Source organism: Aedes aegypti, chromosome 3 (assembly GCF_002204515.2).
Source record: "Aedes aegypti strain LVP_AGWG chromosome 3, AaegL5.0 Primary Assembly, whole genome shotgun sequence".
Lineage (NCBI taxonomy): Eukaryota > Metazoa > Arthropoda > Insecta > Diptera > Culicidae > Aedes > Aedes aegypti.
This window is the reverse complement of record NC_035109.1, coordinates 269,353,941-269,380,267: the sequence shown is the minus strand read 5'-3', so window position 1 is coordinate 269,380,267 and position 26,327 is coordinate 269,353,941. Positions and strand designations below refer to the sequence as shown.

Genomic DNA, 26,327 nt, shown 5'->3' with positions numbered 1-26,327 from the left:
CTGAAAAGAAATTACAGACATGCCACCATCTGTATTTTCTCTGATAGTCAAGCAGCGCTTCAATCTTTGAAGGCTTTCACTTGTAACTCAAAACTTGTGTGGGAATGCATTCTTGCACTGAAATCCCTAGCTGAACGCAATCGAGTTAAACTATATTGGATCCCAGGACATACGGGTCTAGAGGGTAACGAAATTGCCGATCAGCTAGCAAGGAATGGATCAACCAATATGTTCATTGGTCCAGAGCCATTCCTTGGCATTTCAAACTCTGCACTAAACACGGAATTGAACAACTGGTTGTTCGGTCAAATTCAATCAAATTGGAATACAGTTTCCAATGCGAATCAGTCCAAAAGGTTCGTAACAATAAACACGACACAAACACAAAAACTTATAGGTCTCAACAAAAGGGATCTCAGAACATACATCGGTCTAATAACTGGTCACTGCCCAAGCAGATACCACTTATACAAGATCGGTGTCGTCCAAAACACAAATTGCCGTTTCTGTGACGAGACGGACGAAACCTCACAACACCTTCTCTGCTCTTGCAGTGCACACATCCATCGTAGGTTCAAAATATTTGGCAAGCACTACTTACAGCCAGCTGATATTTGGAACGCATCCCCCAGGGAGGTGGTTAGCTTTATTAGGCTGATCACGCCAGATTGGGGGAACTACAACACTGCAACCTAGGACTTCTGCCCATCAATGGCAGATGGTTCAAAGTTCAGTCAAATGCGCAAAGTATTCCGGAGGCACATTTGCTACTGGAAAACATTGTGTACATAGAGTAATAGGGTATATCACAATAGTCCTAAAAAATGGACGCAGTGATCCCACACCCGACAGAAGAAGAAGATGGCGTACATCGACTACAAAAAGGCATACGACTCAGTACCGCACTCGTACCTTCTCAAGGTACTGCAGTTGTATAAGGTAGACAGGAACGTCATCAGGCTGATGCAACACGCGATGGGGATGTGGAGCACATCCCTACACATTACCGACGGTACAGCTGTGTTACGGTCCAGGACTCTCAGCATCAGGAGGGGGATTTTTCAAGGCGATACCTTTAGTCCGCTGTGGTTTTGCCTGGCCATGAACCCCCTCAGCAAAGCACTCAACCAATGCAACTATGGCTATTAAAAAAAAAATAAAAAATAATAATAATAATAAAATAATAATTCCAGCTCGCCAACGACAATCAAAGCAGGCTTCACTGAAAAACACTTGTTTTGATTGTTTGGGTTTAGTGACAAAATATCCAAAGACAAAACATCGAAAAACAAAACGTCGAGTCCCAAAACGTCGAAAGGGACAGAAGGTCGAAAGCGATAAATTTTCAGAAAAACAATCAGATATCTTTTTTTACATCGTGTTCGATGAGATTATTTATTCTTTGTGAAAAGAATCATTCTTTCAAAAAATGTTCATTTCCTTCAAATTCTATCTTCACGACGTTTTGTCCTTTCTACGTTATGGCATTCGACATTTTGTCACCTAACCTTTTTTTGTGTATCTTCGATCAAGACTCTAGAAGGAAGCCAGTTCAATATGTCAGAATTTTGAATTCGCTGCTTTGAAATGCCAGGTGACAGATGGCAAGTTTGTTTTGGTTTGAAGACGACGTACCTCCAGACATTTGTTCATAGTCAGACTCCGTCTCGTATCGCTCGTCTTTTTAAATTCATCCAACATGGAAGAAATTCAGCATCCTATTAGGTAGCTTCTCCTGATTTAATCAATCATACGCTTTTATATTTTATATCCTCTAAAACACACGAAGAAGGTTAGTGGTACTTAGAAATGCGGGAGAAAATTTTTATTTCACTGGTAAGACTTGTTTTCTGTGGTTAACAATCGCCATCCAGCTCTCCAGCTGTCACCCACTAACTGCTTAGATTGATGAACTTACCTTCAACAAACCTTGCCTTGGACCATTCCGGACAAAGGTAAAAGGGCCATGGGGCTCTGTACAAAAATGTACCTCTCCCTTTCACTCTTTCGTAAAACTTGTAAACAACAAGGCCAAAAAATGTCAAAATCCCATATCAAAACAGTGCAGATGCCTATAGTTCTCTATGTATTTAATTTCAATTTTAAGGCTAACATGTCTACAGCGACTCCCGTTTGAACTGACATTTATTTGCAACTGCGTGCTGCAATCAGAAAAAAAGTACTTTCTTGAGCGATATTTTGCCGGAAAAGATAGGACAAGAAACTGCTTTTCCGAAGCAAACCACGCTTGATAATAAAAAAAGAGTAAAAACATGCATGTTTCATTACTATTTTTTTTTTTTTTAATTTCAACCAGAGATATTATTGTGATTTGGATGGGAAGAAACTAAATCTTATCTCCTTTTTGTCACCTTTAATAAATGCAAAAATATGCTTCTATGCTAGCTTCAATCACTCACGCGTTTCTATAATGTTAGTCCATTGTTTTAGAAGACGGCTCACTCTCCCATTTTAGGTGATGCTAAACCTTTCAAAGTGCTGCAATATTCAGTATGAGTGTTGAAATATGCGATTCCATACGTATGATGGGTAGTGTAATTTATTCTTTAAGACAGTCAAATAGGTTGTTTCCCTATGTTAATTAATGGATCAATTGTCCCCAGCCAATACCTTATAAATCAAATTGGTATAACAGAATTGGTCCGATTGGTATAAAAGAAACCATGGGGAAGTGAACTTCCACCTGACGCAGTTTCTGTCAGGACATGGTAGCTACATGGAATTTCCTGCGTGATTTGTGCTGATGTGGAGAAAACAACGGAGCATGTCGTGTTCGATTGCCCCCGTTTCATTGTTGTGAGCGATCGCGTGCTCGCCACATGCGAAGGGGACACGTCCCCTGACAATAAAATAGAGAGAATGTGTGCGGATGCCGAGTGCTGGAAAGCAGTAACTACGGCTGTCACGCACCTTGTAAAAAGTGCAACATATGGTCATCTTCAACTACTTCCGGAATATCATAGAGCCGGTTCCGGTACCCTAGAAAAGGACGTCAATCCGTCATTCCGATGATTGCAATTCATATCATGCGACACATCAATCTTCAAGTTTTTCCTCCAGGGAGTATCATGCGACACATCAATCTTCTGAGTATTTTTTTTCAACAAAGTGTCATTTACAAGTATTTCGACCGTCCGACTTGGGTTCTCAGTAAAATTCATATGGTCAAAATTTCATTGAAATTGGCTAAAAACTTGTGGAAATTAGAGCCAAAAGTTCACGGAAATTTGGTTGTGAAAAAAGGTCAGGAACGCAAAGGTGCTCAACCGATCTTGAAACGTTTGCCATTCTTTTGAAATCATATTTTGATCTTTAACATAACAGATAACAGACACCCTCAGTGAGTAAGTGCATCTTTTGTTTTTAGGCAACGAAGGCGCCTTCTTAGCAAGAATGCACACCAATGAGGGAAGGGGAAAGAATCGATGATGCATTTAAAACTGGTTCACAGTATACCGAATGTACTCCTGCATCTACGCCAGTTCATGCGGAAAGGTGTAGGAGTTAGATAATTTTATGGCAGAGAGGCTTGCTGTTGGTGAGCAGACTGTTAACGTATCAGGCGTAAGGAGAAGCGTGCTATAATAATAGAAGAACCTTACTGCCCATAACTGCATATTTGTAACATTCGACAAAAGTAGGCATTGAGTAAATGGAATACCAAGTGTGCATTTTATTGCAGTATGGGAGGAAACTAAAATTTCAAAAAAATACCAGCGACTCAAAAGTGCTTATATGGTGCTGATATTTTGTACAACTCATATCGCATACTAGGAGAATAGTCAGAAAATAATTCTGATAGAAATTTCATTATTATTACATTACGAGGCACATTTATAATCTCAATGTGACTGTTATGCGGTTATAATTACCAATGTGACAAAACAATTTGGTATTTTTTTCGAATTTTCTAGAACAATCCCACAGATTTCATTAAGTCGATCGAAAGTATTTATCATTTGATGACTCTCCATGGTATTAACTCAAATTTGTCCAAAATGTCGAATGTGACTGTTAGGCAGTTATGGGCAGCTTAGTAGATTATAAAAAACAACAATGTATCAAACATTTTTACAAAATAGTTTCAAAGATCATAAAACACATTCCTTATAAGCGTGTTATGGTCCAAGGTTTAAGCCGAAAATGAAATCATTTTAATTTCTGAGCTACGAAAAAACACAAGAAATTCCAAAGTGTATTCCGTCTAAAGGCGGGGTTGAGTAAGGGTTATAAGTCAGTACTTACTTGATAGAAACTCCTCTGCGATGCAAAGAGGAGGCAATTTTGCCATTTTTCTGAGGAGAGAAAAACTGAACTGAATGGTACCTTCAGACGCAGTTGTAATGATTTTGTGTTTAATAACTCGATATCTCCCAAATTGGCCCAGATAGCCGTAGCGGTAAACGCGCAGCTATTCAGCATGACCATGCTGAGGGTCGTGGGTTCGAATCCCGCTGGTCGAGGATCTTTTCGTACAGGAAATTTTCTCGATTCCTAGGGCATAGAGTATCATCGTATCTGCCACACGATATACACATGCAAAAATGATCAATTGGCAAAGAAAGCTCTCAGTTAATAACTGTGGAAGTGCTCATAAGAACACTAATCTGAGAAGCAAGCTTTGTCCCAGTTGGGACGTAACGCCAGAAAGAAGAAGATCTCCCAAACTCAATGAAACCTTCAATATTGAGTTATGAAGTAGTTTAACCGGTATTGGAAATATCATTTTAGTTTGTTCAAATAAATTTTGAACTAACACCTTAAAGATTCAAAGTCTGGTTTCGTTTTATAATCACCTTAAATCTTCGTCAAAATGGCTGAAAAATTGACAGGAGTCTAGATTCATGATGATGAAGATGTAAGAAATGGGATTGTCAAACTAATTTTGAAATTTGAGCCGCCCTAGTGGACAACTCTAATGGAGACGCATGGCTGTTCATTTTGGATCCCCTCTGAAGAGCACAAAAACGACGATGAGAAACTATGAAGCAAAAAAAAAAAGATTTATGACTAAAAACATGAGACAATTTTCCAATGCCACCTTATAACATATACAATTTTGTTTCAATGTAGCTTTAAACAAGGAAATACTCAAACACACGTTTTGGAACGCTGTGCATCTACTAAAATCAACACGTGTTTAACTGCCTCTATGTTCAAATCTCAAGTCTTCCCAACTCGAAGGAATAAGTGGAACAGTTACCGCTGCATTGCATGGAAAGCCAATTTATCACGAATTGGGTAAAATTGCACGGTGCGGTTGGCCATTGCTATATTTAAACCTTATGGTGGGTGATTCACCATCGGTCGGTCGGTCGGTCTAACCCAACAACTGGGGCATCGAGCTTATGAGCATCAAAAAACGCCACACTACATATGCTGTTGCGCCTTGCCTTGCGATGTGATGTGATGGCAGCGGGATGTGCTTCTCTTGGTGTGTATTTTATTACTGGGCTGGGATTGCTGCAGCGAAACCGTTGTTGTTGCGGGTGGAAAGTCGAAAAACGCCACCGACCAATGTTTTGTTCTATTTTGAACCATATTATACACGAATTTTCTCCGCTTCACGAGACCATGTGGGTGCGCCACCGGCGGCCGCTCCCGGAAGGCAAAAATGGAATCGCCGTTAGAGGGATAAGTGCTGTGTTGCAAACTAGTTCTACACGAAGAAGGAAGTTTAAATTTAGTGTCGCGTTTTTGATCATTTTAAGGAAATAACCAGGTCAAACACGAAGATTCACGTTCGAAACTTTTGTAATATTAAAACAATAAGATACTGATGTGGTTTCTCACTTCTCTTTCTTGCAGTTGGCGGGAGCATGCAAGACTTCACCAAGGAGGAATTTGGTCTTCTTGGCGGAAGTGTCGTAAGCAGTGATAAGGATCTGTCCAGTCAGAGCCAGCATTTCAATGTCCACATCCATGGCAATCTGCACCACCAGACGCTTCAACATCATCATCATCATCACCATGGAGTGATAGGAATCAATATCATTCCCGAGTCTACGACGATAGTGGATGAGATCAAACTGAGCCAGAACAGTGATCTGATTGAAGCGAACGAAAGTGGAAAACTGGAGGAAGCCGACCGAGATCTGTACTCCTGGAGCACGACCAACATCGGGAGCCAGTTATTGTAAGTTTATGTTTATAGATATGAAAATTTGTATAATTGTATTGTGTATTGTAGTGCTTGAAAGAAGAGAGCGGTATAGAGCATTTGATGTACAGGGCACAACGATTGAGATAGGCAAAATTTTGCCTAATTTCAAATGCTTATAACTTTATGAAAAATGTATTAAATTAGATGCATCCGGAAGCAGTCGACGGCAAATTTGGTCTAGTTTCAATAATTTGCCTGGTCATTCATATTAGTCACCGGAAACCCTGAGATGTTCCGGATTTTCCGAGGCCATGTCCAAATGGCATTTCTTCTGTCGCTTGTATTTTTGTGCGGTGTGAAGTTGTATAGATGTTTACAATTTTCCTAGAAACTAGAACTAATAGGAAGTTGAATGCCGGAGGACGCATTAAGATTCGTAAACAAATTTCAGAAATATGACCATTTCCGGAACCAGGGAAAATATAGCTAGTAATGTTTGTATTTTCAATCATGTATATATTATCTGGAGGTATATACAAGTTCAAGATGATGTTTCCAGCAGCATATTCAGAACCATTAGAGCGGTCATTGCCATAGATAATCTTAGTTTGGATTCACCCTTCAGTGTGATGTACGTATCGTGCAAAAGTTTGGGATCACCTGATAACAGGGTCGGATTTACCAATGTGGTGGCCATAGTTTTGAGGGGGCCTTTGAGCCTGGAAACTTTATGAATGCTGTAGAATAGACTAAAAACGTTATAATTACCGGATACTAGTACTGCTTTAAAACGCCTATAAATGCAACTTGAGTTCAGAAGTTTTTGATCTTTTATTATCGATAAAATTGATTCAATAATTTATTTTGCGTCATATTTGCTTGGTGCACCGTTCTCTCTCAAATTTCAGATGACTACTTAATCTTCTAATTTGTTATTATTATGTTTTATAATTTACCATGCACAAGTTCTCACTTTTTATCATTTCATTTTCCATGAACATCTTTTGAAATGGACTATACCCAAGCAACTTAAACGTCTCCCTAATGAACGGTACCCCTACGTTATTATGAAAACAAGGAAAAAAATCCATCGAATCTGAGTACCGGACTCAATTCCTAAGGTCATTCTGCATCTCTGGGCCAAATTTTGAAAAAAAAAAAAATACCTAGGAGAAATCTCTAAAAATCTTACGGAATAGCACCGAAAACAATCACGAAAACGCTTAAAAATCTAGCCAAATTCAGTAAGCTTATATATTGAAACATATTTTGAGATGTTGTGTAATCCAATCCGCATGGTTATTAAATTAATTAAGTAATTAAGCGTGGTAAATATGGATTAATTATGGGTGAAATTATGAAACAAATCCACGTGCTCGACCGAGATTCGAACCCAGAACCCAGAATCTTATAAATGTCATTGTGGTTTGAATGCAATTCAAGTAAGAGACTTTTACTCCAAATAACATGAAAATCAATTGAGATTTGGAAAAGTTATGGCTATTTGTTCTTTTTCGACGTGAAAATTGTAATTTTTGGTCAAACTTTCGTTGCATGGAACCACTTGAAGATAAAATCTTTTTCAATATTTTATATAAAGGCGTATCTAGACCTATCATAAGGTTGCTTTGAAGTGTATTAGATTTTGTATAAATGCTTGAAAACAATTTTTGGCCCATAGTGGGGCAAAAGTTCGAATCAGCGCACAGTGGGACGGATTGGGGTTTTAGGAGGAAAGATGGAACTCACGCCTTCAATTGTAATTTTACGTAAAAATGATGTTCTACAAAGTTGTTCCTATTTTAAAAACAATTTTTTTGGTCGGAGCCAAAATTAGGGTGGTCCTTTGTAAAAAAAGATAATCATAAAAACTTTTTTATTTTATAGAATATTGGTACAGTTTGTTCTACAAAGTTGAAGATCAGAAAATTTTAAACTGATTTGACCAAAAAAGTTTTTTTCTAGCTCAAAAATTGACCGTTTTAGAGCATTTTTCGCTATTGATGTAGGGTGGCCCTTTAAAAATAGGTTTTTGTGTTTTATTTTTATTATTTCAAGTTTTGTCAGAAAGTTGCCTTCCCATCACTTTTAGAGCTAATTGGAACGCAAACATACAAGATAAAGCTAATTGAAACGAATAGATACAAGAATCTTTTCGTCATGAAAATTTAATATACTTTCATAGACATAATTTATCATCGATACTAATACATACGATATACGAAAGCAAAATGACAAATATGACAAAGAAAGCTCTCAGTTAATAACTGTGGAAGTGCTCTTAAATACAGTAACCTGAGAATCATAATCTGTTCCAGTTAGAATGTAATGCCAAGAAAATGAATATTAGAACATTTTTTCTGATGAAGAGTTATAGACTTTTTTATAAAAAAATAACATTTTATGGGTTTATAGAGTAGGGGAAATAAAAAAAAATCGTTGATATTATTAAAGCGTTTTTCAGCTTAAAATATGAATAAAAATTGTATTATTCTTCGGCTGACTGGATCATAAGTACATAACTGTTAAAACAGTTTTTTAACATCTTCCAAAACAGCTCTACGTATCAAATAATGCATATGGTTATTTTCCTTAATCTGGACTGTTAAGTCAGCATTGTAATCATAAATCATACTATAATAATCAACCGTTTCAGGTACGCTTTATCTCCTCGATGCACAAATTACTTGTAAACGGATTTCCGGTAATTAAAAGTTCGTTACTTCCAATCAGAATGTTTCCCGATGAGGCTGGTGAATCCCATAACAAAAGTGTTTAGATGATGTTTAGAAGACTATTTTCCTTATTTTTATTTATCCTTTGAATATATTCACAAGTACTTTTATATGAATATGAAATAAAATACTTTGTTATTCATATTTAAAGCCGAAAGGAAATTATTATCATGCAAAAAAAAAACTTTTTGTTTGTCTCAAATACTTATACAAGTGGAAAAATGTTTGTTTTTCATGAAAAATGTTTATATCTCTTCATCGGAAAAATTGTGCAGGCCCCAAAATATGCGTTTCAATCAGCTCTACAGGTGATGGGAAGGCAACTTTGATGAAAAACTCTAAATAAAAAATAAACACTAAAACCTGTTTTAAAAGGGCCACCCTACATCAATATCGAAAAATGCTCTAAAACGGTCAGTTTTTGAGCTAGATAAAAACTTTTTTGGTCAAATTAGCTTTGTGGTGGTTTGCGAGAAATTCAAATTAACAAAATCATAGCAGGCGTAGGGTGAAAAATGAGGACGAGAGTCAGTTAGTTTTTCTACCAGCAGTGGAATGCAATCAGTTTGTATTAGTGCAACATAAGTGATAATAAATTAATAACTACATTTAAATTGCATTGTGTTTTAAAGATTCGAGTAAAACACCACATATTGGCGACGAGAAATCCACGAGTGTACGAGAAAACAGCGTTAAAGTGAGTACTTTAATAAAAAAAAAAAAAAAAGAATCTCGCCTCGAAAGAGGGGGATGCCTTTGCGGTGGATGAAAATCCAACCGGTGCAGGCAAAAGAATATCTCGCCTCGAAAGAGGGAGATGCTTTAGCGGTGGATAGAAATCCAACCGGTGCAAGCAAAAGAATTGGGTCGTGAAAAATAAAATGGAACTGCCGGCCAAATAAGAGATTCGTTATCTCAAGTGAAAATTTTCACTCGTCGAATTCGACCACCCCAAAAACGTGGTTGCTATGGCATCATTTGAATTTCGCGCAAAGATTGCTTTGCTTCAACTGAAAATAACACGGCGAGTGGTTACCATAGCAACTAAGGGTTGCATACCATAACATACCATACGTGTTAGTCAAAGGAATAATATACGAAGAAATGTTTTGTGGATTTGTTTACAGAAAGGAGATTCAAAGCTAATTAAGTTATTTTTCTTTACAGTAGCAATGGAAGATCAACTATTCAAAATTCCACCATTCGAGTGCGAGACCGTTCCCCTATCTGAACTCCGGCAAGCATGGTTCGACTTTAAAAAGCAATTTGAATACGCTGCTGAGGCTGTCAGCAAAAAGAAGAGGAAGAAGCTGAAGAGTATCTTTCTTGCCGTGGGAGGCCGTCAACTTCAACGAGTCTACGAAAGCCTTCCAACCCACGATGTCGATGCCACAGAAGATCAGGACGAGTTCAGCACCGTGATCCGTAGGTTGGATGCATACTTCTCACCAAAGCGACATGACACGTTTGAGCGCTACTCATTTTGGAACTTACAACCATCGGCTGGTGAAACGCTCGATAAGTTCTTGTTGAGGGCAAAGACAATGGCCAACAAATGTCAGTTCGGGTCGACTGAACGCGAGAGTAAAGATGCTGCTGTGATTGATAAAGTGGTAATGTTGGCCCCACCAGATCTCCGGCGAAAAATTCTAGAGAAATCGAATATCAATCTGGATGATTTGACCAAGCTGGTAAACTCTCATTTGTCCATTCAACAACAAGTGCGTGAGCTGAACCAACATCCCCACGGTAACGTTATGAGTATTACCGGCGGAGCAACACTTGTTAACAAAATCAATGAGAAGTTCTCTAATGTGCAGACCATGCGTCAAACTCAGGGTCGGACGATCACCGAATGCGGTAGGTGTGGAAATAGTCTGCATAAAACAGAGGACCTTTGCCCAGCTAAGCATGAACAATGTCGGATTTGCAATTTCTTTGGTCATTTTGCGAAGAAGTGTAGGACAGATCCGAACAAATACAAGCCGTCATCATCAATTCCGAAGAAACGTAAAATTGAAGAATTTAACAAGCAACAAAATTCAAGTCGTCCGAAGATGCCCAGGACCTTCAATGACAAGGTGAAGAATGTGAACGAGATAACAAATGAACGCAAGATCGATTCTTTCGTTTACGCCATCAGCGACAACCACGATGAGATGATCTGGTGTAAGGTGGGTCAAGTACTTATTGAAATGATGATCGATTCAGGCTCGAAGTTCAACATTATTAACGAGTCCACATGGAACTATTTGAAAGGGAAAAATGCTGCTATAATCGATGTAAAACCATCCGATAAACAGTTATCCGCGTACGCTCAACGTGGCATGTTAGAAATTATGTGCACTTTTGAGGCAGAAATTCGCATTGTCAATGGCACTCGTAAACCTTCGACTGCTCAGTTTTACGTCGTAAAGGGCGGCGAACAGAATCTTTTGGGACGCGAGTCTGCCAAAGAACTGGGAGTTCTCCTAATCGGTCTACCAAGCTCCATGGAAAAATCAGATACAATTCAGCACGTGGCTGACGGTTCGGTGGAGAAATTTCCTGTAATCAAAGGTATAGTTTAATATAAGAATTGTCATGATAATAAAGAACATTGGCTGAATTTATGTTTATCTAGGAGTTAAATTACGCATTGAAATCGACGACAGTGTGACTCCGGTGGTGCAACATGTCCGTCGCGTCCCTATTGCATTACGTAATCAAGTTGAAGATCAAATCAACCGTCTATTAAGATTGGGTATAATCGAAAGGGTCGACCAACCGAGTCCGTGGGTGTCCCCAATGGTAATCGTTATTAAAGATGACGGCAATGTGCGGTTGTGTATCGACATGCGACGAGCGAACACAGCGATCAAACGACAATACCATGTGATTCCAACGTTAGATGACCTTCTGGCTAGGTAACATTGATAAAAAAAAAGTCTAACAACAATTGATGCTAACAAGTTTTATTGTTATTAGATTAAATGGATCACAATGGTTCTCCAGACTCGACATAAAAGATGCGTATCATCAAGTCGAGCTGCACGAATCGAGCCGATATATCACAACATTCATAACTCATCTAGGAATGTTTCGATATACTCGCTTGATGTTCGGAATTTGTAGCGCTTCAGAATATTTCCAAAGGATAATCGAGCAATTACTTTGCAACTGCCCAAATACGTTCAACTACCAAGATGACATATTCATATATGGGAAAAATGAAGAAGAGCATGATGCTGCTCTTGCGCGTGCTCTTGAAACATTGGAGGCTCATAATGTAGTTCTCAATACCAAGAAATGCAAATTCAAGGTTACTGAGACTGAATTCCTAGGTCATCATATTTCCCGAGGTGGGCTCAGCCCGACTGATGATAAAATAGCTGCTGTAATGAACTTTAGATCCCCCAGAACTGCCGAAGAAGTTCGAAGTTTTCTGGGTCTGGTAGGGTACATTGGCCGATTCATTCCTGATCTTGCAACAATGACGTTTGAGCTCCGACAATTGATATCTAGAGGTCGTACGTTTCATTGGACTCCTCAACACGAGATCGCGTTTAGTAAGCTGAAGGAAGCAGTATGTTCGTATCCTGTACTAGGATATTTCAATAATGAACGCCGGACCAGGATTGTTGCTGATGCGTCACCAGTAGGATTAGGGGCGATTTTATTACAATTCGAAGACGAAACTGACGACCGCCCGATAATCATATCGTATGCCAGCAAAAGCTTGTCCGCATCAGAACGTCGTTATTGCCAAACTGAAAAGGAAGCTTTGGCTATAATTTGGAGCGTTGAAAAATTCCGGCTATATCTTCTCGGTCGGGAATTCGAGTTAGAAACTGATCATCGACCTCTCACTACAATTTTCAAATCCTCTTCGCAACCTCCTGGCCGAATCGAAAGATGGGTCCTAAGGCTACAGCCCTTTAAATTTCGTGTAATTTACAAGCCAGGGAAGGAAAATATCGCTGATCCCTTATCACGTCTATCCATTCCAAGTGATGACGAAGACACTGACAGCTCGGATGATCATCTGTACATAAACGCGATTACAGAATCAGTAGCAATCGACGTATCTGAAATTAAGAATACGTTAGAAACAGACCCTGAGTTACTCTTGGTAAGAGATGCTTTATTAAGATCAGATTGGAATGACGAAGTAACTAGAACAGGGGCTAAAGCATACATTCCATTCCAAAAAGATCTTAGTTTGCTAGAAGGATGCGTCATCCGAGGATGTCGTCTAGTGATACCGAAGCAACTGCGTTCACGGATGTTGCAACTTGCACATGAGGGTCACCCAGGCGAAACGGTTATGGTAACCAGACTGCGAGATAGAGTGTGGTGGCCGGGAATCGATGGAGATGCACGAAAAACTGTAAAGAACTGTGAAGGATGTCGCTTGGTTAGTAAGCCTTCAGCTCCGGAACCAATGCAGCGTCGAAAGATGCCAAATGAACCATGGGTAGATGTCGCAATGGATTTCCTAGGTCCGTTACCATCCAATGAGTATCTGCTGGTAGTCGTGGACTATTACAGTCGATATAAGGAGATTTGTGTAATGAACAAAATCACATCAGAAGAAACCATCAAGCGTCTCGAGCCGATTTTTGTACGATTGGGGTATCCAAAATCAATAACACTGGATAATGGACGGCAGTTTATTAGTAAGGACTTTGAAGACTACTGTTTCACGAGAAACATTACTCTAAACCATACTTCCCCATACTGGCCACAAGCTAATGGAGAGGTGGAGCGACAAAACAGCTCACTGCTTAAGCGTCTCAAGATTAGCCACTCTCTCAATCGAGATTGGAAAGTAGACCTGCTCCAATATATGATGATGTACAACACCACCCCGCACTCGGTAACCGGGAAAGCTCCTACCGCACTTCTACAGAACCGAGTAATTCGCTCAAAGTTGCCATCTATAACCGACCTTGAAACAATGTTACCAGCAAGTACCGGGGTTCACGATAGAGACACGGTTATGAAGCATAAAGGAAAGGAGAGAGAAGATTTGAGACGTCATGCAAGACCTTCAGACATTCAGGTAGGAGACAAAGTGCTTCTTCAGAATATTATTTCAGCTGGCAAATTAACCGCTACATACGACAAAACGGAATATGAAGTTTTGGAGAGAACTGGGAATCGGGTGAAAATAACAGATCCAGTTTCAGGAAGAATAACTGAGAGGAATGTGGCTCATGTTAAGAAAATTTCCACATCTGAAGAAATCTATCCTGAAACAGAAGAACATCGTGCAGTCGAGGATCAACAACCTGTTTCCAGATCTGATCCACCACGTCCAAGCCGTTGTGCAAATCGACCATCATGGCACCAGGACTACGTCGTACATACCACTGATGATGCATAGATCCTCGCTTATGAAAAAAAAGGAGATGTGGTGGTTTGCGAGAAATTCAAATTAACAAAATCATAGCAGGCGTAGGGTGAAAAATGAGGACGAGAGTCAGTTAGTTTTTCTACCAGCAGTGGAATGCAATCAGTTTGTATTAGTGCAACATAAGTGATAATAAATTAATAACTACATTTAAATTGCATTGTGTTTTAAAGATTCGAGTAAAACACCACAAGCTTAAAATTTTCTGATTTTCAACTTTGTAGAACAAACTGTACCAATATTCCTTAAAATAAAAAAGTTTTTATGGTTATCTTTTTTTACAAAGGGCCACCCTAATTTTCGTTCCGACCAAAAAAATTGTTTTTATAATAGGAACAACTTTGTAGAACATTATTTTTACGTAAAATAACAATTGAAGGCGTGAGTTCCATCTTTCCTCCTAAAACCCCAATCCGTCCCACTGTGCAGCGGGGCAAAAGTTCGACCCATGTATAAAATCACGGAAAAATTTGCAAATTGCCTAAAATCCACATATTATCTTCAAATTTAGTTAAATTTGTCTGATCGTGTGAAAACTGTCACAAAAATTTTACATTTCCACTTAGTTTTGCGAAAAACTGCTATTTTTGAGTATATTACAATTAACCCGGTTTTGAGCTATTTTTTGATGTAAATTTAGTGTGTATTTTTGGCAAACTTAAGTTTACGGCTGGTGTAAAGTATGCCTGTCATAAAAGGATCGATATTTTATGTTTTAGCCAGCGAACTTTTGCCCCACACTAGATTCGAACTCTTGCCCCACCGGTGGGGCAAACAATTTTGAAACTGTTATAACTAAAAATGGGTAAATATTTTGGCACAAGTTTGTTCAGCAAAATTATAGACAATATGTTGAAGGTTCACTGTATGATATTTGTTTTGTTTTTACTGCTGTTGTTTTCCTGGAAACTTTGATTATACCACTAAGGTCGAACTTTTGCCCCACCTTACTCTACTCGTTTTGGTAAGAAAAAAATCATGTAAAAAATTGAAGTCTCTACGTGGACGCTAAGTGGTCCCCCAAAGGCCTTGAATCTATCAGGTGTACATGACCCCAGTGCCGGATGTGGGGCCCGGGTCAGACTTCATAGAGGGGGCCCTTTTATACAAAATTCAGGACGTTTTGGAAATCCGCATATAAACAATGTTTTGTGATGCGATCCATGATATAATCACGCCTAATCGGATTACGATTTTATTCGATACTCACATGTACGCCAAACAAGTGTTCATCACTCGCCCCCTCAAGAGCAAGCGACGCGATCAATAGATCAACCACTACTAAAGATCCGCGGCGCTTTTTCATTTCCTAACAACGCGCGGCATGTTCGATCCTACCTTCATCGCCCGCCCCTGCAGGAGCAAGCAACAAGGTCGAAGGATCAAACACTACTGACACTCGCGGCACTTTTTCACTACTACGCGATGACGCGCGACATGTTCGATCCTGCCCTCACCGCCCGTCCCCACTGAAGCACGCAACAAGGTCGAAGGATTCAACACTACTCAAATGTCATGCGTGTTGTATGAATGCAGGCGAATAAATGGGATGAAATTATAGCTCGTGTGTCGATGATCGTTAAATTTTACAAAGCCTGCTTAGGCCTCAAATGTCCGTAATATTTATCAAAGCGGACAGCGGACAATCTTGGTTATTATTTCGAATTGTTTTGAACATTTATGATTTTTCTATATGGATAAATAAGTTAAAACCTTTCCTGAGTTTTTAATAATTGTTACAAGTTTGATTTTAAATATTTTTACACGTGATTTGTAAAGGCCCCTAAAATGTGGGGGAACGAGAGCAATAATAACCACGGCCCATACAAATTTTTAAATTCTTGTATGGACAAATGACCACGATGGGGGGAAGGGGGGTCTGGAATCCCAAAAAAGACCACAAGGTTAATGTATAGCCGCTTCCCGGTTTAAAATTTTGGTCGATCCGATGCTAAGAAACTTAGCCATGTTTTTTTCAGTGTAATTTTTGAAAAAAGTCAACTTCAAGTGAAAATATAGTGAACAAAATTCAGAAAATGATTTTATCGTAATACCTACGAAGTAAGGTTAACTTATTGGTATTTTATTTCTTTTTTTTTCAATTTCCCTAAAAACACATTTTTATCACTTATCCACTTTCACTCAATTTTACAAACAAAAAAAAACTTGGGATTTTACACGCTACATAATATTTTCTCTGTGATTTGGTCAGTGGATCAAAAGGTTGGGCAGGCTTGCCTTAAAACTTCATTCACAAATTTCACGTGAAAAATGTTTCTTCAGAAATTACTCTTGACAGTTCTTCTGGGATTATGCCAAGAGAATCTTTTTTTAATGAATCCCCGAGATACTCTAAGGAATTCAAGGCGGAATTCATGCACACCTAGGTTAATTCGTAAGTTTCCTGTGATCATTCACCAAATATTCTAAATGAGGAATACTTCAAAAACAAAACTTAGAGATAATTCTAGATTCTTGGTAGAACGAATATGCAAAACACTCTATGAAGAAATTTCCTCAGGAACCTACTGATAACTTAGACAAATCGCTGCTTGAATTCTTGGAGAGAAGGTAATTTGAATAATTCCTTTTGAACTAACTAGGAACAGAAGCAAGTGCTCTTATAGGTGTTTTGGATAAAACTATGTAATATTTCCTGATCGAATTACTTGATGCATTCGTTGAGAAATCTCTGAAATTATTATGGAGAAATCCTGAATACAAGATCATAAAAAGATTCCTAATAAAATTGCAGGATTTGTTCCTGGAGGAATCCCTTCCAACATATTTTGGGCAATCTTGGATATTTTATGGGGGAAACCCAAGATACATTGAACAAATACCCAGAAATGTATATTAAAGGATATTTATGGAGGTTATTTTATGGAGGAAATCTTGAAGAAAACATAAAAAATCTCTGCATTAGTCTTTTTAGAGAAATTTTTCTTTAACAAGATATGAGCAGTCCATGAGTGTATTACACAAAGTTCACAGTTATAGAGGTTCATACAAGTACCTATGTTATGTCAAATTTAAAGTTCATGCTTCCGGTTATCCCATGAATAAAATTTGAGATGACTCTTCTAGCTATTTGAATGGTTTTTATGTTTAGTACCTTGTCTAAAGATGAAGCATCTCGGAATCCAAACATGGCTGTCACAATGGCCGACGTTTGGAGAAATAGATGTCGAACGCTCCTGATCTTCTTATTTTAAGCTTTCTGTTATTGCACAAAGCCAAAATAAAAAGTTCACTGTTGTTGAATGCTTCCTTCGCAAGATTTGTGCCTTTGAAGTTTTAGTGCAATCTTAGAAGTTGATTCCAAACTGTTTCACCTTAAATTCTAACATCTTCATCGTTAAAAATCATTCTATATTATGGTTAGATTGTATCTATTTATTTAATAAACATATCTACATACGTGTATACTTTTTTTGCGGAAAATGATTATAACAATGTTTCTATAAACAATATGACTAAATGTGTCCAAATGTGAAACCACATTTCTAACTGTGTTGCATTATGTTCTCGTTTTTCAGGCGCAGTTCGGACGATCCGCTTATCTCCGGGGGCACCAACGACAATCAAAACGATAATGAGCTTAGCGTTGCCACCGCGTCCCAGTCAATGTGTTCATCACCCACTCCTCCTCCCACGCAGAAGCATCGCAACACCATTGTCGTCCCTACGTCGATCCTGTCTCCTGAACTACCCGATACACCTGTATCGCCAACTCCCACGCCCACAAAACAATCCAGTGGCCAGTCGAACCGCCGTGGGGCTGCAGCCAGTGGCGCTGCAAGCCGTCAACGACGCAAAGGGCCCATCAAGTTACGCTTCCATCACCAAGCGCTGCCACCAGAATATCTGGACCATTATGAGGCAACCCAGAACATCGCAGCTAAACGAGAACAACAGCAGCAACTGCAAAACTACGGTGGAACACGCGCTAGCAGGATGGAAAAGCACGCGGAACAGGAACGCGAAGACCGTACCAACGAATCCGTGAGGAATTGGTTACAAAAGATTCTGGAACTTCAAAAAGAGGGAGTTTCCCTCGCACCCGTTAAAGATGAAACGGAATCCTCTTCACAACGGCCTGCTCAAGGAACGCAAAGGAATAAAGTCGTCAGTTATAGCGACTTACCCTACATGGGTGAAATGACTTTGGAAAACTCAAAGCCCCGAAGGGGCAGAAAGCCTAAAAAGGCCGACATATGCCATTTAATTTACAAAAACTATGGTACAATATTGCCAGGAACGCCCAAACCAGAGTCCCTACAAGAGAGATCAACCAATGGGCATCGGGCGCAAACTAGAAGCAGTAGCTTACTAGAAAGGCGTCTTATGTCCAACGAGAAAAATCTCCAAGATGGGAAAGGTAAACGAGAGGAACCTTTGAATCTTTGCGTCAGAGATGGCGGTGGTGATCCTCTAGATTTATCAAGTTCAGAAAATGAAAGTGATGGAGTATATGATTCTTCGTGTCCAACGCCCATCATCACACCGACTGATATCAACACCGATCAAATACTTGCTACAAATATGAAAATGTCACTGCCAAACCTGCAAAGCACGGGTCCAGGAACACCCACTAGTGGGGATACCCCATCAACAGCGGATACCCCGCCAGGTTATATGTACTGGCCAAACATGAGTGGTTTCATTCATCCCATGGCCTTATATTATCAGAAACTAGTTGATACCAACAACACGATAACACCCGGTCAATCAAGCTCATCAACTTCTAATTCTGTCCCCAGCACTCCTACTGAAATACTCAGCTCTAAACTACCAATCACATCAAACCATTCGACACCGTCGCCTTCATCACCGGTCGCACCTAAACAAGAGCCACAGCATACACTTACTCCCAAACCGATTTCCCAACTCATCAAACCGGAAAAAACTTCCAATTCCAAGACAGACTCACAATCGCCCATAAGCAAGAGTTCACCACCCACCCAGAAAAGAAAACGATCCGCCATTTTTATTCCGCCAGTTCCGGCGGAAAACAGTACAAATCCTGCCACAGAAGTAAGCATTTGCAAGTTTAAGTTCACTGGAGGGGCGAAACCGTGCCTCCAGGAGAAAAAGATGCTCAGCGTAGACTCCGGTGGAAATTTCCGGTACTACTCCGGAACCGGGGATAAATCCATGCGAGGTTACGAATTCTTCCCCCGAGAGAGTTTGCAGCAGAGCAGTCTCCATTCTACGACAACTACCGGAGCATTCCTAAACACTCCTCCGGTTGAAAAGATAGCTTGCGATCTACCCCCTCCTTCGCTGGGACTCAGCAACGACATTCTACAAATACCAGACTTCCCCAGTGCAGCTAATCTGACTGGATTGGCTTCACCGGGAAATCCGTTGAGTCAACACCGCCGTCAACAGCCATCCGAATACAGTGAAGGACGACGGGCCAGGCGTCGGTCGCGACGCTCGTCTCAACGGGAATCCTTGGAAAAGACCTTCAAGGAGAAGGGATTTCTTATCCAAACCCAACAAATGCAATCGGCTGAAGGTGCGACCTATTGTAAGTTTAGACAATTACGAAAATTTACCCGCTATCTCTTCCGAAGCTGGAAAGACTATCTTCCCGGAGAGCTACAACAGCAGGGAACGACTTCCGGAGAGCATCCTCACGATGGGCTGCCAATGAGTGCTTCTGCTGACCATCACCACCACCTGGACGAGGACAGTCCTGTACTCGAGTATCCCAGTTCTCGTACGAGCCACGTCCGTAGTGAACGATCCGTGCCAACGCCATCATCAATTTCAACCCCGCCCCCGGAAGTAATACCACCACAGGCATCACCAATATCAAATCAGCTCAGTATAGAACATCGAAGTTGACAGGGAAGGAACGGTTAGAATGTAATTATAATTATTGTTCTTACCAAAGAATAGGTTTTAAGTTAATAATAGCTAATATCATTTTTCATATAATTTTATTTAAGATAGAATAATTAACCCAATTTATTTTATGAGAAAAATTCTAGTCGTTTTTTTTGTATTTTATTTATTGATGTTGATCGTAGTTTTTTATAAGTTTCAAAATAAACCATCAATTTAATGTCTTTGTTGCCATACATTTGAAATACTTTTAATTTAGTTTGTGTTGAACGTTACTAAATAAAGAAAAGAAATAACACTTTATGTAAATGTTATTGAGTTGATTATTCTCTGAGAAAAATCATAGGGACTCCTACAGAGATTTCAGAGATTCCTTAAGAAATTTCTCCAGGAATTCCTTCTGGGTTACGTATCCTCATGTATTCACCCAGGTATGCTTCCAGATTTTTTAGAGATGTCTATAAAGAATTCTCTTGGAACTCAACTACGAATTTTACTAAGGATTCCTTGAGAAATACTCCCATTGACTTGTTCAGGAATTCTTTATAAAGATTACTCCAGACATTGTTTAGGAATTCCTCCAGACATCAGTGTAAGAGCTCCTCCAGGAATCAGAGTTGTTCGCTGTCACTATCAAGCTTAAAATTTGCTGATTTGTATAGGCCGACTGCGATACAATTCGGATAATTCTATATCACATGCTGTCTACCCCATCACCAGTGCATTCCCAAGAAACATTTGCCTATTTTATAATAATTTATTAAGCATTTTTCACAACTACATACCTACTGAATAGTTGCTTTATTATATTACTTTGCAGCTGCTATGCACACATTGTTCAGCAAATCTGGGGAAATTATTAGGCTACTTATCATATAGTGATTGTACAGGGTGTCTACTCATTTACAGAAATTAAATTCCCTGAGATTTCCAGGTTTTTCCAAGTTAAAAAAAAAACAATTCCAGGTTCTAGAAATCCTCCAAAACACATAAATGATTGACGATTAGTCCATTTTACACAACTAAAATATTTAAAAAAAAAGTTCTTCAAAGCACTTAAACAAGAAACAATACAAATTTCAACGTATTTTTCATCTTATTAATCACAAATTGTATTATCAGTTTGTTTTAAAAGTGTAAACAACATTAGAAAATAAAATAAAAATTTTGTGAGTTTTATTTGATTTCCACAAAAAAAAATATTCTTATCAAATGATCTGAAATAAAGGCACTTCATCAAAACAGATATGAAGAAAATAATCTATTCGAACTTTAGGAAAAAAAAAAACCTTTTCCTTAAAATGGAATTCAGAATAATGGACATCAGCGATACACCCCCAAAATATTTCTAGAGGGCGTTTTGATTTTTTTCCAAAATGTTATCTTGAGGCAATCGGGTCTGGTAGCGTTTGATCGTCTTGGAAATAGAATTTTAAAGTGATTATAGAACGAAGCCATACCTCAAATTTTCAAGAGCACAACACTTGAGAACCAAACAGCGCTCAGCGTTGAAAATTCCCATTGGTCACCACCAGCAAACAAGCAATTTGATTGAATTTTCAACGCGAACTGTTGTCGGATTCTCCAGTCTTGTGCACTTAAAAATTCAAATTTTGGCTTCGTTTTATAATCACCTTAAATACCTCTCGCCTGATAAAAAAAACAAACATTAATAAAAAAGAGACCATACATGAATTGGTCGGCGTTAAGTCAGAGGGGACCAAGTACAAAACTTGGAAAAATTGGATTATTCTCTCATTAAATGCGAAATTACCTTACCTCGGTAAAATCTACGATTTTCTTGACCAAGTTTGTGAGGGAATTCATTTGAGCATCCCTTGAAAAATTACTGATAGAATCTCTGGAAAAGTTCATAAAGATATTCCAAAAAGAAACACTAGAATACTTGCCCAAGGAACAATTGGTAGCTTTTAAGATACTTACGTGTTTAATACAAGCTGCATAGCAGCAACCATTGCTGAACAATTTTTTAGTTGAATCATTTATTGTATAAAATTAATCTCCGCTTATAAAAAAGCTGTTGTTCCACTTGAAGTGTTTGTTTTGAGTAAGAGATGAATAAACCTCCGAAAGTGCAAATTTAGTAGCTTTTGTTCTACAACACATACGAATTTTAACAATTGACTGTTTAAATGCTTCTATAGGTTGCAGTCATCTCTTTAGTAGAATATTGAACATTTGATTAACAACAAATCGTACAAAACTTTCAGTGTCTAATACTTAAAATGTTGATCAGCATGATTCGTAAAACTGATAAACAATGTGAATAACAGTATATGAGTATGCTTTTATTCAAGCAAAACATATTATGTCTTTTTTATGTTATTTTCAAATGTTTTTTAAATCAAATCTAGATTTTAGTATGGTTAGATGAACATTTAAATTAAAGTTTTAACAAGTTATGAAATTCGATTAATCATTTCAGACTGTTTTTACTTTGTGAATAAACTTTATTTTTGACCAGCATTGACATAAATTTTCTCACTGTGCGCGATAAATAGCCGACTAAATTCAGCTTGCATCAGTACTGAATATCAGCAGAAGTAAGGCGCTTGTTCAGTTGTTGATCAGCATAGCACGTGTTGATTAGACATTGTTGAATAGAAGCTCAAGCATGATCAATATTCAGCTACAAGAGGTTTATATTGGGCACTGGAAGGCTGATATATGAATTCTAGGATGGCGCAGATGGCAAGGTATACCGCTGACGATGGAAAGGTCTCGAGTTTGAATCCAGTATCCAGATAATTATTAGAAGTGATTATTGATTCATGGTAAAAATATACACTACATTTGAAATACGGTGTTAAGCGATTTTTGATTATTTATTTGTTTTCAATTAATTTTGTGACAGTTGAATGAAAGCTGAGATAAATGCTTATAAAGTGATTTTTAAGTTGTAGAATAAAGTCAATATACAACGACACGCTTTATAACTTCTCCAAATTTGTGTGAACAACGCCTGAACAAAAGCTTCACATGGAAATCATTAAAATGTTGTTAAACATGATGCTGAATTAAGGTGAAGATGAATCGAAGCCAAAGTTCAAATTTTCAAGAGCACGGATCTGGAGAACCAAACATCCGTTTGAGCTGAAAACTTAATCAATTGGTCACTAGCTGGTGGTGACCAATCGATTAGGTTTTCAACTTAAAAACATGTTTGGTTCTCCAGATCCGTGCTCTTGAAAATTTGAAGTTTGGCTTCGATTCATCTTCACCTTAAACTGCAATAATATTGTTTGTTAAATTAGCGTTGTTAAATTAACAGTCCTTATTAGGCTAAGTGAAACCTGAATAAACATCATTACAATATATGATTACAATCACTAAATGATAAGTAGCCCAATAATTTCGCCAGATTTGCTTGAACAATGTGTGCGTAGCAGCTGCAAAGTAATATAATAAAGCAACTATTCAGAATGTAGTTGTGAAAAATTGCTTTTTAAACAATTATAAAATAGGCTTATGTTTCTTGGGTGCAACATTCCTTGAAATTTCCTCCAGAACTTGTGAAATAGTTGAAAAACATTTTTGTAAACAAATTAGGAATGTTTTCAACCAAGTTTCATATGCTCATAAACGACACCCAACCGTAAATGAGAACTGTACTTGCCTTCACTATCTTTTTAATCTTAAGATTTGCATCCTTATCTAAACTTGTTATATGTTGAATAAATAAAAATCCGTTATAAAAATTTAAGGACTGAACATCTCTAGTAGCGTCTTGACCCAAAAAGGACATATTCTACCTTGTATTACTGATTCAAAATAATTTCCCTGATTTTGGCCGAAATTCCCTGAGAATTCCAGGTTTTTCCAGATTAAATAAAATTCCCTGATAATTCCAGGTTTTTCCAGGTAATAGACACCCTGTTGTAATCATATACCGTAATGATGTTTGTTCAGGTTTCACTTAGCCTAATAATGACAGATTTAAGGTGAAACAGTTTGGAATAAATTTCTAAGATTGCACTGAAACTTCAAAGGCACAAATCACGCGAAGGAAGCATCCAACAACAGTTAACTTTTTATTTTGGCTTTGTGCACTAGCAGAAAGCTTAAAATAAGAAGATCAGAACCGTTTAGCAACTACTTCTCCAGTTTTGTGCCTTTGAAAACGTGAGTAGAGGCACAAGTCGGCCATTGTGACGGCCATCTCTGGATTCCGAGATGTTTCACCTTAACAAAGCAAATCTAACAAACAACATTATTGCAGTTTAATTCAGCATAATGTTTAACAACATTTTAATTATTTCCATGTGAAGCCTTTGTTCAGGCGTTGCTTACACAAATTTGGAGAAATTATAAAGCGTGTCGTTGTATATTGACTTTAATAATTTCAAAATAACAAGAAAAAAGACATACCTGATATGTTTTACTTAAATAAAAGCATACTCACATACTATTATTCACATTGTTTTTAAGTTTTACTAATCATGCTGGTCAACATTTTTAAATATTAGACACTGAAACTTTTGCACGATTTGTTGTTAATCTTAAATTCTATATTCTACTTCTACATTGTGGCTACAGCCTATAGAAGCTTTTAATCAATCAATTGTTAAACTTCTGATGTGTTGTAGAACAAAAGCTACTATATTTGCATTTTCGGAGGTTTATTCATCTCTTACTCAAAACACAAACTTCAAGTGGAATAACAGCTTTTTTATAAGCTTAAATTAATTTTATTCAATTAATGATTCAACTAAAAATTTGTTCAGCAATGGTTGCTGCCAGCAGCTTGTGTTAAACACGTAAGTATCTTAAAAGCTACCAATTGTTCCTTGGGTTGATGGCGATAGACCACTATGGGCGGATTCCATACAGACTGGCGGCCAAAAATAGTTTTTTCTATCCCATGTCGTATTTATGAGTTTCGTGATACAAATTTGATGTTTTAATTCCAAATACATGTTTTTGAGACTAACTTTTGAATAGGGCCTATAGCGAAATAATAAGTTTTGTTACTAATAATGCATATAAGCCATATATGCGATTAACGTTGTGCAAACCATTATAAATATTATAACTCACAAAGAAATGATGATATGAATAATTTAGCGATATTCAGTCATCCTCTGAATTATTTTTTAGCTGAAAATGGTTAAAAATATTGGAAAAATTCAAAAAGCCATAAATCAAAAAACTGCAAATTTGTGCAGCTAAATTCTTCACGATCCTTTAGTTTACATCTCAAAGTACCCTTAGAAAGAAATTTCAGCCTGGGACAAAAAAGTATGGGATGTGTAAAGTTTCGATAAAAAATCAAATATATATTTTTCACTGCACTCCCCGCATTTTTCCGACCTATGGTAAGAATTTTTATCTCATTTTATTTTCTGAGATAGCTTTTTGAATAAGCTTTTGGACACTGTATAAAGATCTGTATAAAATATGATTAATGCAGTATCTTGTATTCAATGTGTACCTTGTGTTTACACTGAATTTTTAATTTTTCCTCAAAACTCTAAGTTTGACATACTGTATCAATTAAACTATAAAAGATCTTGCCCTGATATTCCAGGAATATCTTAATAGAAGTGTTTACTATGGAATGATGTACAAGAAAAACCGAGGAGAGAGCTGCCGAGGGTCCAATCTATATCCTTGTGGCCGTAGTCCATTGGTGTGCGGTGGTTCATTTTGCCATATTTCCGGGTCGTGTGAGGCAACAGCCTACAAAGAGGGTCAGTTTGTCTCAGTCACCATCCGATACTGGCGGAGGATGGATTTGTCTCCCCAATACACGGTCCTTCGTGCGGCGTCTTCTGGTGACTGGACGGAGTTTTTTTTTTGTGAGGGAGGATTGGGAATGGAACCCATGACCTTCCGCTTACGAAGCGAAAGCGTAACCTCGAGGCTACGGGACCCCCCTCATAAGCTATATTTTATCTGTGGCTATATTATTCAAAATCACTATAATTTTTATTGTTTTTTAATAGTTTGACCCTTATTTCGATGTTTGAAGAGACAAATCAATTCCAATAATTATTGAGCCAAGCGTACCACGTATGATTTTCAAAATTTTGTCAAACAAAAACCGTCCTCACAGTTTTTTCACCATAAACAGAGAAAAAGATAATCTTTCTAATGGCAACAAAAGATTGAAAATCCATTTGCGCCTTTCAGAGATATCGGCATTTGAGAACAACAATTTTTTCGAAGAAAATCTCTGATAACTCTGTAAACATAA

At 38.0% G+C, this 26,327-nt stretch overlaps 1 protein-coding gene across 4 annotated transcripts in view; it reads left to right on the top strand.

Moving 5' to 3' along the window:
- Positions 1–20,213, top strand: part of LOC110678059 (serine/arginine repetitive matrix protein 2) — a 76,831-nt gene extending 56,618 nt beyond the window's left edge. For 2 of the 4 annotated variants that reach the window (XM_021850585.1, XM_021850584.1), the window contains exons 2-3: positions 5,830–6,157; positions 17,794–20,213. In XM_021850585.1, the coding sequence (XP_021706277.1) occupies positions 5,841–6,157; positions 17,794–20,110 (2,634 nt within the window). In that variant the 5' untranslated portion in view covers positions 5,830–5,840 and the 3' untranslated portion in view covers positions 20,111–20,213. Of the gene's footprint in view, positions 1–5,630; positions 5,744–5,829; positions 6,158–17,793 lie in introns of those variants that run through there. The other 2 variants (XM_021850587.1, XM_021850586.1) reach the window with 2 other exon arrangements.
- The last annotated feature ends 6,114 nt before the right edge of the window (positions 20,214–26,327 follow it).